This window comes from Temnothorax longispinosus, chromosome 9, assembly GCF_030848805.1.
Source record: "Temnothorax longispinosus isolate EJ_2023e chromosome 9, Tlon_JGU_v1, whole genome shotgun sequence".
Classification (NCBI taxonomy): domain Eukaryota; kingdom Metazoa; phylum Arthropoda; class Insecta; order Hymenoptera; family Formicidae; genus Temnothorax; species Temnothorax longispinosus.
In genome coordinates this window covers 20,806,497-20,819,523 of record NC_092366.1, presented here as the reverse complement: position 1 = coordinate 20,819,523, position 13,027 = coordinate 20,806,497, and the positions used below count along the sequence as shown (strand labels likewise).

At 39.2% G+C, this 13,027-nt stretch overlaps 3 protein-coding genes across 5 annotated transcripts; 2 read left to right on the top strand and 1 right to left on the bottom strand.

The window, feature by feature from the left end:
- Positions 1 to 565: 565 nt before the first annotated feature.
- Positions 566 to 5,688, bottom strand: LOC139819357 (uncharacterized). Of its 3 annotated transcripts, none has more exons than XM_071788629.1 (3): positions 5,556 to 5,688; positions 1,643 to 1,898; positions 566 to 1,334 (listed from the first exon to the last, which is right to left on the bottom strand). In XM_071788629.1, the coding sequence occupies exons 1-3, from the start codon at positions 5,571 to 5,573 to the stop codon at positions 988 to 990; spliced, it is 621 nt and encodes a 206-aa protein (XP_071644730.1). In that variant the 5' UTR covers positions 5,574 to 5,688; the 3' UTR covers positions 566 to 987. The 3 variants fall into 3 exon arrangements, with proteins under 3 accessions (XP_071644730.1, XP_071644729.1, XP_071644731.1); XM_071788628.1 differs by lacking the exon at positions 5,556 to 5,688 and adding an exon at positions 2,390 to 2,855; XM_071788630.1 differs by lacking the exon at positions 5,556 to 5,688 and adding an exon at positions 2,181 to 2,307.
- On the top strand, positions 3,704 to 7,650 carry LOC139819356 (uncharacterized). The gene is made up of 5 exons (XM_071788627.1): positions 3,704 to 4,057; positions 4,399 to 4,639; positions 5,050 to 5,246; positions 5,567 to 5,780; positions 6,498 to 7,650. Exons 2-5 carry the CDS (start codon positions 4,625 to 4,627, stop codon positions 6,999 to 7,001), a joined length of 930 nt encoding a protein of 309 aa, XP_071644728.1. The 5' UTR covers positions 3,704 to 4,057; positions 4,399 to 4,624; the 3' UTR covers positions 7,002 to 7,650.
- Positions 7,651 to 7,931: 281 nt separating this feature from the next.
- On the top strand, positions 7,932 to 12,021 carry LOC139819058 (uncharacterized). The gene is made up of 2 exons (XM_071788204.1): positions 7,932 to 8,432; positions 8,510 to 12,021. The coding sequence occupies exon 2, from the start codon at positions 8,602 to 8,604 to the stop codon at positions 10,129 to 10,131; it is 1,530 nt and encodes a 509-aa protein (XP_071644305.1). The 5' UTR covers positions 7,932 to 8,432; positions 8,510 to 8,601; the 3' UTR covers positions 10,132 to 12,021.
- Positions 12,022 to 13,027: the final 1,006 nt, after the last annotated feature.

Sequence of the window (13,027 nt, the reverse complement as noted above, 5' to 3'; positions counted from 1 at the left end):
TCTTTCGATTTTGATAAGCTCTGTAAAGTTAAATATACAACCTGCGTATTATATACTCATCTGTATAATTATCGTTCTGAACAAAAATTATTTGTCAAACATGTATATTTTAATTGTAATATTTATATTAATACGATTAAAAAGTAATATATATCTCTGTAGATTAATGTGATAAGTATCTCATGAGTAATTGTTTTTCGTATGATTTCGTATGTTCTTATTCTGGCTTTGATGAAGCCTGAAAAAAAATTACATTGTTGATATTTTAAAGCTATATTAATAAAATACTCGTATATATTAATTACAAAATATAATAAAATGTATAGTTTAATTTAATTTAACAGATCATTGATATCGTTAAAGATCAAGGACACGCCGTCGCTGCATAGTTTAAACTTTTTTCTTTATAGGTATATAAATGCATAAATAAATTGGTTCTCACCTTGTAACTACCTCACGATATTATTACTGCATTAGTCATGATAAAGATTCTTACTAATAGAACAAGTTCACGCCATTCATACGGTGATAGCGATATTATTCTCAAGGTTGCTCAGAAGACAGATTTCGGTAGAAGAATATTTATTCGACTTCTCTATTTTTACACAAAATTTGTATCAATGAGCAAAAAATAAAAGAACCCTAGCAAGGTACACGTATCCGAAAAGTATCTTAAGATATCGTTAAAAAAAGACAGACACATGCAAACACTCACTGACGCGCAATAATCAATTTCAAACATTTCAGTCAGGCAAGATTAATTATGAATAATCAATGAATAATTAAGTATCAAGAGATACTTATAAGAATAATTAGCGAATAATTAAGTATCAAGAATAAATCTATAACAGTAATAAAGTGATTGCACTTATATTATTATAAAAATTATAATAATATAAGGACATGTTAAGTTATGATATTAGCGAAAATACACCATCGCTACTGTATTAAAACGGAGCTCGATGAGTAGTGCGCTATGGCAGTGCGCTACCAACCGTAATGTGACTTGTAATGCGCGTGTATAGCGACCGGTACTGGGTACGGTTTCGGCACGTGCACAGGCACAGCCACGTGTACGGGTCGGTCTACATGCACGATTTTCTCGAAAGCGACAGGATACGGTTTCGGTACTGGCACTGGGACATGCACCGGCCGATCGATCGGAACATGCACCGGCCGGTCCACGTGAACGATCTTCTCCACGGTGACGGGATACGGTTTCGGCACCGGCACCGCCACCGGCACAGCGCGATCGACGTGAATCGGCACGGGTATAGCGATCGGTACGTGCTTGGTGACCGGCACCGCTACGGGCACGGGCACAGGCACTGCCGCTGAAAGAGTACAGAGATGTTGTTCACAGACGCATCCATTGATACAATTTAAACAATTGAGATAATTTCGATCTAGTTTTATGTAACGAATAAAGTCCAAAGCCACTAAATAAAATGATATTTCTCTTCTTTATCACGTAAAGCTAAAAGGCAATTTATGAGCGTTTCCTTCTAGCTAAAGTACGTTTTAATATTAAGGAATTAAGTTATTTGTATCAATATACTTCAATTTCAAAATAAATTTAAAATTATTAAAGTAAAAAAATCAATAAAATAAAAATAGGTAAAATCAATAAGAGTTTACTCACCAACTGGATGTCCAACGACGGGGGGTGGCGGTTCCGGTAGCGGGTGCCCAGCGTCTGGGGCTGGAATTTCATAAATCGGCGGGGGCGGTGGTGCCGACGCTGGACCGTACACATGTTCCTGATACTCAGGCAGACCATATCCTAAGCCGTCTAGACCTCTTTTCCCGTGTTTCTTCGCTTTTACGAAAGTGCTTTGTTGCTCTGAATTCTTGTCAACAATAATGGCTGCACTGCTGGCCAACACCAACATTATTACCTGTAAAAACATAACGACGAGATGTCAAGTCGACTGAATTACGTTCTTACAGAGAAAACTCTCGGAAGGTTGATTTGAAATAAATTTGTTATATGAGATGTTGTATCTAACGGCAATTTAATCAACAATGCCAAAAACTATAAAATTTTTTCGAACTTAATGATCCTTTGGAAACTAAAAATCTGATTATATATCTATAATTACAAGTTTTAAACAAGATTTTACTCATAATTTCGTTTCACTTCAATTACTTTAACGTTTTTTAATACAATATTAAATTACAATTAGTTTTTAGATCTTTTTAGATCGCACGGAGTATTAGAAACGATGCACAATCGTTTATTGCAATTCACAAACGATGCACAAACGATTCACTAAATCAACGTTCTCCATCTTTCGCCGCGGTGCATCCGAATGTAAATTACGTCGATGCGAATTACGTCAAACGCGATTGATGGCAATAAAACAAAAGCGAGAATTCGCGCTGGTACCAGGAGGAGCCTCATGATGGGTCGCTCAAGGGTTCCAGTTACCGGTCGCAACGCCGACGAAAAACTGAGTTCGCTCCGGAATCGTGACCCCCATATGTATTTATAGGGCATCAGCATCGATGTGACGCATCGCCCGAACGAAGAAGAGGAGCGATTCTATGAACCGATACACTTTCGCTGCTATTCGAACCTGATCGATGGCCAAATGGCGGTCGCTTTTCTCTCCTAGGAGATCGGACGAAGACAAACGAGGAAGACGCGTGACGAAAAAATCCTGCAGCACATACATTAGCAGCGCAGTTAGTCGGAGGTTTATCGACGATCGTTCGGTCTACCGATCGTTAGATAGCCGCGATCGCGCCCGATACGTGATTCGATTCAATCACGCCGCGATACACGATTGGAATCGTTCCGCGCGAAATGCATTGCATCGATAATTACATTATAAGACATACTCTAACTTCAATTAATCTATAAATCGTATTAGAATTCAACATAGAGTTCTATTTATGATTTTATCCGCCGTATAATATAAAAAGCATATAAAAAAGTACGCAGTAATACATTGCACGCATCAAATAATATATAAGATTATAAATATTTTAAAATCTAACATAAATTATAGATTGTTTAAATTATCACGAAATGAATAAATGATATTAATTTACAGCAATTAAACAATTAATCAATAACGCGCTGTCGTTCGATACACAAATAAAGATGTCCGATATACAAAACGCTGAATGTAAATGTTTTTTAACAATAAATTAACGAATTAATAATGATGTAAGTAAGTCATGTAAGTTTCCCGCGTAAGCAAAGGATGAAGATATGCGGCAGCAAATGCAAATGGCGATTCCAGTTTCTTTTAGCGTTCTCCGACGTCCTCTATTCGGTCAACGAGATCGAGACGGGCGCGTTTTCCTCTTCGCTTCCGCATTAACCGCGTTAGACTTTCCTAACTTTCATTTTCTAAGTGCCTAATGCCCGTCGCGTTCCTAATGCCGACCACGTTATGCCTGCCATTCATTATTCATCGGCGAGTTCGAACCGACGAATGCGTAACAACACGCCCAATGACACTAACGCCCAAGGTTCGCCAGCCACGTATCGCGAATTAGCGGAATACACATACGTAGTGGTAAAGTACAACAAAGAAACGTTCCGGTAGGCACGCAGTGCGAAAGCCTCGACAGGAGAACAATATGCGTTATTACGATAAAATGAGAACTTTTATATTACTTGAGCTCTTCTCTCGTTTCTTTTGTGAACTTCTAAAAGCCTAGACTTTAATTCGCTTTCGCTTCTGTCATATACCCTCTTGCGTATAAATATCAATAATTTATTATATTTAAATGTCTAAAATATTATTTGCCAGTCTATTGATAAAATTTGCAAGAAGTTAGCACGTTAATAAATGTTATCTACATCTTTTTGATCTATATCATATAAGCGAGAGAGTAATGTAGAGACCAACATGTTGTTAACTTAGAATTAGCTAATCCAGAGTACCAGTATGACTGAGAATTAGCTGTTGCAATTTTATATTCATCCATCGCTCATGCAGACAGTATTAAACGGCACGCGAAATTCTTAAGCGTTTTCCTTTTCACCGTACGTGTGCGGAAGTGCGTTTCCAGGCATAATTAAATAGATATAGGGATGTAGGTAAGTGGTACAGGTACTACGAATCGTCGAACGTAATTACGGCGTCAATATTACGAGCACGAGCTCGCAATCAAGTGGGAAACTAGTGTCGTTCTTGGCAGAAGACACATGTGAACTTGTAATATTCAATAATATTCAATACTGCTTAACAATAGTTTTACATCTTAAATAAGTGTCCGATATGCTACCTAAATCTGCACGAATTAAATTTTGATTCAGTAATTTAATCAATTTAATATTAATTATTTAATTAATCTGTCAAATATATTGATTGAATATTAAGTAATAGTTATCATATTTTATGGTTGTGGTATTCTTTATAATGTATACGTTTACTATAGAAGTTATTTTGAAATGTCACTACAAACTGGATTCATCAGCAATCAACTTTCATTACCGGAAGCTCGGGATATCGATCAACAAGGGTGAATTTCCGATTTGATCGTAAATGGGAACTTGTCCTGCTTCTCGATCTGGACCCGTCAAGTCGTCACTGGTACGATTCGCAAATATAAAAGGCTTCCGTTGTTACAATCTTACAAACAGTTCGTCCGCGACAAGAGAGCAATGTCGAAGATCTTTGTAAGTAGCTGGATTTCGTCATTTAAGTAGCGTAAATCGAGATTAAAGTTTATAAATATAGAATATCTGGATCATATCTTCCTGAAACGATCAATCTTCTTTTCTAACACTAAAACTCCTAACTATTTTTATTAAATTCACATATGGAGGGGTAAAAATCAGAGTGGCGTAAGTCAAATTTTTTTAAATATTTTCTTGTGTGCATAGATGCAATTTATATATTGTACAGATTGCATCTATGCACACGAGAAAATATTTAAAAAAATTTGACTTACACCACATTCTGGTTTTTACCCCTCTATATAATCTTTCACATATAACGTTAATTTATGTCTTGAATAATTAAAGATCTCTCTCTAACAATAAGATATTAGTTTTTTTAATTTCATTACTTTGATTCGGTATTTTAGCTGTTCCTGACATTGTTATACACCTGCGCATTCGCGTCGGTGCTGAAAGATGCGAAGCAGCAAAAACGAGGTATCATCGGTAACGACGGGTGGATTGGTTTATCGGGGAGCTCTTATGGACACGGACAACCGTGGTCAATCGATCCCATCCCCTTGAGTTCGGGACTCAAACTTCCCGAAATCAATCTGCATGCAGGGTAAAAATAATCATAAAAATCTAAATACACTTATTAAAAATAATCAAGTTGATAAATAATTTAAAATAATTTACAGTAAATCTCTAAATTGTATAAGCGTTTTGCAAGTGTTTTAACATTTTATAATAACTCTAACTAAATAAAATACTAACTGAACAAAAAATCACACGAATATCATGAAGTGTTTATAAATATTTTTCAGAGGATTATTTTTTTCCTCGTAAATTATTACCCTTCTAATTTTCTTTTTTTTTTGTGTTTGATATATACTTCCTAAAAATCATAGAATAATAACAATGTTATATTTACATTTCGTGCAGGCTGCATCTGGCAGATGCAACTTATGGTAGAGGTGGCGTCGCCCTGACACCCGGAATTCTAAAAACCCTCCCGGTGTACATAACGAAGCACTTGGTGGTGGAGAAGCCGGTGCCAGTCCCGCATCCAGTGATCATAGAGAAACCGTATCACGTGCCGGTGCCGATCGAGAAAATCATTCACAAACCGGTCCCCGTCCCGGTACCGGTACCTCAGGTAGCGTCTCCGTCAACTTTACTTTCATATCGACGTGTGAAGTCTATTAACGATGATCACTCTTCCTTTCGCAGCAATTTTGCTGAAAGCAATGCGAAAAATTCGTGGAAATTTCGTAACAAGCGAATATTGAGCTAATTTTCTGAACATGTAAAGTCGACTTGTGTCATAAACGTCATCTTCATTCGCATCTCTAAAGCTTATTTTCAGAGAAGCCTTGCATTCTCAATTATAATAGAATCGAAACTACAAAATGACCTGGTACTTGAAAAAAATCACTTCTAAATTTCTCATTATAATTATAACCGGAGCTCTGATGCTCTTTCCATCGAAACAGTCATTTGCAATTTTACATACCTACTCTTCTTTTTTAAATCTAAAAACAGATGCCTGATTTTTTTTCTTCATAAATAGTCACTTGGAATGATTTTTACTCCCCTATTTAAAGTCATTGTTATTAATTACATATTAATTACATATTTTTTATTCTTCTATAATTTATTAAAGTAATTGAGGACAATATATATACAAAATTACTCATTTTTTGAAAAAGTAAGGAGAAACAAAAAAAATATTTAATAAACGAAAGAAGCTCATTAAAATTACCGTGACGTGAGTTTCATTTTCTCATTATTAGGGGGGGGGGGGATGTAAAAATCAGACGCTCGTTTTCGCGGTTCAAGTCGCAATTAACCGAAACGTTTTTCCATTACGCAGGCGGTGCCGATTCCCGTGGAGCGTCCGGTGCCGATCCCGGTGAAGGAGCCGATCGCGGTGCCCGTGCAGCAGCCGTATCCGGTTCCCGTGCGGCATCCAGTGCCCGTGCCGGTACCGGTGCCCGTCCCGGTTCCAGTGCACTCCTTGCCCAGCTTGCCCTTGCCGCCCTCGGCTCTCCAGAGTCTCCAGGGACTCCAGGCGCTCCCGCTGATCCCGCTCGGCGGCCCTGCTGGCGCCATCTATGCGCGCGACTACGCACCCGATCACCTTTACCCTGTTCACTCACCGTCGGCCACCCTGCACTTGGACACCGGCATCGCCCCCCTCGCCCCGCACACCCCCCTCGCCCATGGTTTCGGTCATGGGCTTGGTCACGTGCTGGCGCACGGTTACGGCCACGGTTACGACCACCACGATGCCCATGCTCATATTGCCCATGCCGACATTGCCGACCATCTTGCCCACGGCCACGATCACAAAAAGAGGAAGACCGACAAGAACTGAACTTGACTGAACTCGAGCCGAAAGGGCGGAGGGTCGTCAAAAATGTATAGAAAAGGAATATATAGAAAAGGACGTTCGACGACGCCGTTTATATGTACATAGTTTTAAGGGAAATTTCAGTAGAATAAAAGGAAGGATTCCGATTTACTTTTCCGGCGATTAGTTTTTTCAGGATTCTCGTTAGGATTATTAATTATATCAAAAGCTTATTGTGGGGGAGGGTTTCTTATGCTTTTACGCAAAGTTGCAGACAATACGAAAGTGGAAAAATCCAGAAATTAACTGATTTTGAGGGAACTCGAGAAAGTTGAAAGACTAGAGATGCTTCTCGTATTTTTCTTTTCATAATTCTTGACACAATTCTTTTCTTTCTCACGCATCTCATCCGTCGGCGAAAGGTACATTGTGCGCTTTCGCGTTTACGCTAAAGGCTAAAATATAGCTGAGACAAGTATTGTCTAAGTAGATTTTTGTGTGTATAGAATATCGCTTTGTTAGATAATAATGTAATTTCAAAACCATAACGTTAATCAACTGCGTGTATGCATTGTGAATTAACAATTTAATATCGAACTTTTAGATTGCCCAGGCAATGTAAATCTTTGAAAGACACTGTATATAAGGCAAAGAAAGAGAGAGAAAAAGAGAAGGGAAGAGAGAGAAAGAGAGAGAGAGAGAGAGAAAGAGAGAGCGAGAGAGAGAGAGAGGAAGAGAGAGAGGAAAAAGATACTTTCTCGTCAAAAAGACCCAACATCGTTTCTACTTGACACAGCTGAAAAAAGTATCACGATTTTATCTTGCAATCTACAATTGTGACGAACGAGCATTAAAACGAATAGGTAGAAATTGGAAAAAGTCTTGCAAAGTCATTAACTTCCTCCTCCCTTCCCATCAAACAGGAAGTTCGTTTAAAACAAAATAGGCGAATATCCGGAATATCCGGGGTTTATCGGTCCGGGTGTGTTGTCCGAGGGAAGGAGAAGGCAAAGAGATCCCACACACGTTCTTTCTTTCCTTCCTTACTTTCTTTCTTTCGCATCGATTCGCGGCGCGAGCCGTCGACGGCCCGTTATCGAGCCCTTTCTACTTCGAAAGCGGAACGCGGTGGACGGGTAAGCGACAAGCGACGCTACACGGCATGGCGAACGAGATCGTTCGGTCTCTCTCTCTCACATCCGTCTCGAGGAACAGCTGATCCTGCGTTATCGAGGGAGAGAGAAACGCCAGGGTGCGTGGTACCCCCTTGAATACGAGCCACGGAAACGTCGGCCACGCCGGGCGGTTACCGCGGCTTCCTCGCGCCGCTCTGGGACCTGGGACGGCGGACGGCCATGCGTCCGGAGGCATCCGGAGCCCGGAAAAATCAATGCAACGTGACAGCGCGTAGCGAAGCCCTCCCGTCGACTATACGACCGACCGCAACCGCGACACGTGAGTACGCGCGGCGTCAGGTATTCGCGGAATCGGCGAGATATCTCGCATGTTTTCTCACATTCGGCTGTTAACAGGGCACGCCGAGGTCTCAGGTTATGTCACGACGTCTGGCGTGGTGTAAACACGCGTACCCCCGTATCGCCCTGATCGTGTAAACGCAGCGTCGATGAGGCGGCGCAACCAGAAGACTGACAGGATGCTGAAGCTGGACGAGATCGAGGGCGAGAACGTGCCCAAGAAGACGAGGAAGACCGCGGAGGAGAAGAAGAGCAAGGGCCACAGGAAGAGCAAGCATGCCAGTGGCAGCGGACGTAAGTTGCGAAGTAGCGTGGAAGCTGTTCCGCACAAAGTGGAGCCCCCGGAAGAGGAAACGCCGATGGATTTGCTCTACCTCACGAAGGATCCCTCTGGCGTGTCCTGCAAGATCGAGCCTTCCGTCTCCAACGAGGACAATTACATCCCAATGCCCCCGTTGAGGACCCTCGAGGACGCGGGAGTCAGAATGGAGGAGCTGTTTGAGCAGAGCATGCATAAAATCTCCAAGAATCAAAAGAACGGCAGGTGGAAGCATAGCTACAACAAGATGGTATACTTGCGGAAATGCGCGGCTAACAGCGATCAGTCGACGCAGGACGAAACCAGCCAAAGCACGTCCTCCGAGGAGCACGAGCGTATCCCCAAGATCATTTTGGAGGACATCGTGTACGACAATTCAGCAAAGATCAAAAGAGACAAGAAGTGGACGAAAAAGGTGAATCCCCTATCCCTGCACTACACGGATAAGAAGAGACCCTATCTCAAGTGTCCCGCATGCGGTGCGACATTCTTCAGCCCGAATACCTATCAGAGGCACCTGCTCTCTCACCTGCACGCGACGGCGGATAACGGTTACATGTGTAATTTTTGTAATTACTGCAACGCCGAGCCCGGAATGTTATTTGCTCACTTGACCAAGCATCAAAACCAATGTGAATCCTGCAACGAGAGCCTGCTGCGCAAGGACAACTATGAGAAGCATTATCAGTGCTCGACCAGCTTGCTGGAGTACGGCCTGAAGCGCGATCATCACGGAATGTTCGCCTGCGCTGTCTGCGAGTTGGTATTCGATCTCCTGGCACAGCTGGAAAGGCACTGGTTCAAGCACACCTGTAAGAAACAAAAGTCGTATCAGTGCAACGAGTGTAGCGGTATCTATGAGAACCTGGAGACCCTGAAGAATCACATATGCCTCAAGTGCCCTATTTGCGGCGAGGTCTACGAGAATCTCCACCGATTGAAGATACACACAATGTGGACGAAGCACAACCTGAAGTGTCCGATCTGTTCTTACGAGTTTATTCTCTCCATGGATCACGAGAAACACATGGCCCTACACAGAAAGGTTTATCAGCCCATGAAATCGTCGTCCAATGATTACATGCATTGTTTGCGCGCGGCCGACGGTAAGACATTTCAATGTAATCTATGCGACAAAATATTTTACGCCTTATCCGCTCTTCGCACTCATCTCACGGAGGAGCACAGCGTGGGGAATGTAAAAGTGGAAGAGGAGGAGATTATGGAAGACGACGGTTACGAACTGAAGGGGGACGCTATCGATATCGTTGTAGTTCCTGACTTTAAAGACTCGGACATCTACTACGACAACGAAATCGATCCTTTGAAACAAGAAACCGACCTCTACGATCCGTCATAAAGACAAAAAAAATATCTGGTTGGTTTGAGTTTACTTAAGTCGTGAAAATAAAAGCAACAAACTTTTCTTATGAACGGTCGTTAGCTTTTACTGTTAATCCTCTCGAGCATTCTCGTAATAGTGATACTAAAGTTGGACTCTCAAATAAAACTGATACAGTTGTAAGTGCCGTTTATATAGATGTAATTTATGCGCTATTTTTAAAAATGTGTATCGTTTGCTTCAGGATTTTTATATCAATTTATACCACAGAACGTTAATTTTACACAGAACATGTTACATTCTTCTTCTGTCTTTTTCTGTTAAGTAAAATATATCGATGATAATTAAACACATATATTAGCGATCCAAAAGTAGATAAGGAGGGAAATAGGTACAGAACATATAGTCGTGAAACGATCGAAATAGCAGGTATTTTCTGATGAACTTAACAAATTCGACCGCCTGCGCTACTCTGTACTGATGTACGGAAAATTATATTGTACTTGAAATTATTCAAAAAAAAAAAAAATATTAACATTGACCGATGAGAAATAGCAGATATATATCTTAGGTAAAATATGTCATATTTCATCAGTCCAAATATTTTTGCATTTGGATAATTTCACGTACAGTACGGGTTTTAATATGCACTAGCGCAGAGCATGTACAATCGAATTCTCTACAAGCTATCGTCAGAAAATTTAGGAACACATTCAGATAAACAATTGGTAATAATAGCGATTTTGTTATCCTGATTCGTTTTATAGAAACTATGAAAAACTGCAATAATTGTGGAGCTTAACTAATTTTATGATTTTTCTTTGATCAACAATTCGCTGTTTGTTAGCATGTTAAAGAAACTTTGTGCAGTATTTGATTATTATATGTTGATTTATGTACTATCATTTATATATCATGTGCAGTAGTTATTAACAGATTTGTTCAGCGTATGAAAATAAAGTTTGAACCTTGGAAATTCGAAAAGTTTTTCCATAATGTTCTATTGCCAACGTTTTACGGTTCTAAAAAATAAGAATTTTTTTATTATTTGATGTACGAAGTGCAATGTGACATATTTAATTTTAATAATAATTTATAAATCTTAGATATTTTATAATGTTATAATTTTTTTATATTCTTAATTATATATGTACGTTATCTTTTATTTTTATTTATAAGATTAAAATTTTGTTTGTAATTTTTTACTTTTTGTTTTGTGTTCCTAAATTTTTCGAACAATGCAAGCCGCTCTCTACGAACCCGAAAATACAGAATAAATACAAATTTATAATGTAAATACATTCCGCTATCACACGCTCACTTCATGTGTATCACTCGTTCGAAAAATTGCATCGCAGATGCAATGAATTTTCTTACAGTCTGTAAAGGTATATATATACTGATCACATTATAGGTTTAAATCTCATCGTGTATATTACGTATATGTCAAATAATGTATGTTTATGTAACATTTTTTTAATTATTCCTATATTGAAATATATTTAAAAAAGCGATATTCCGAGCTATCAGTCCTGCTGTAGCCTGATCCATAGTCTCGCTACAATTAGCTTCGTTATTTCGTTAATTTTAATTAATGTCGATTCGCGAAATCTGGCGTTCTAAACATCTAATCAGCGCGTGAGAGACGCGCGGTACAGTTCTCGCGACGATTTATACAGTAACATGAGAATTACGAGGCTAAACACGATGGCATTTATAATATACGATAAAACACAGAAACACCTTGCAGGGTAATTACATTCACTCGATCAAATTCACTCGTGCATCAGGAAATATTTTGCGGCGTATGTAAATCTAATATCGTAGGCCTATGCTATTATAATTTTACATCAAGAATTTCCGCTCTGTTATGTATTCGTTCTGAAAAATAAATGTTTATTAACAATATGCTTTTTCGTATAAATATTATCTTTTTTATGTTATATATCAAAACAGAGCAAGTAAATTCTCGTAGTCATAGATCAGAATCATTGGGCGCATTCAGCAGACCAAGCCGCTTAATAGCAATCGAACGTGATTGGCTCTTACTTTTAGAACCAACCAATCAACGCAGAGTGTTGACAAGACGAACTCAACAGTTGTGTCTGCTGAACGCGCCCATTATATCCGTCATTTTTTATCGATCGGCATTTGATTCGTAAGCAATTTTAGAAAAAACAAATATGAAGAGACTCAAAAATCTCCACTTTACGAAAATAAGAATTAAAATGTTCGCTGAATAGACAAATTATTAAAATCAATTAGTTAGGACTCTCGATAATGAAACAATAAAGATTAATCTGGCTATGAGAGTTAACGCTGTTATTTTTGCGTAATAAATCAATTTATTTAAATCTTCTTACATTTGTCCGAACGTTTCGGCTCCGCATTGAGCCATCATCAGCGGTATAACAATTACAAATTAATGTTCTCACGATCTCCGTTACGCTGTGGGTGAGTGCTTCGGGACTGGAAAGTCGGAAAGCCAATCTCATAACGTACCATGTTGACGTACGGATGGTATGTAATGTCATTTTCTGTGTATTTACAATGCATATTAGTTATAAGTATAATTATTAACCAAGAAAGGTTATTTCTTTCGACTATAATTATTAAGATTCCGAAACAACTCACCAAGTGATCAGGAGAACGCAACGCAAGCGTAATAATTGATATCGTAGTCATTTATGTATTCGTTATTCAGCAATGCAATTAACGTATAAAGTCAGAAAACTGTCATGTTTAATGATCTGCGAGAGACTGCCGCGAAGTGTTCAAAGTCACACGGTGAAACAACATACAGCGAGATTGAGTCATTGTTTCAAATAACACAACGGTGAAAAAGGAAAATAAGTAAGTAAATGAGTACAAGTATGTAAAATATAAATGTAAGAAGAAATCTAAATTGAAAATT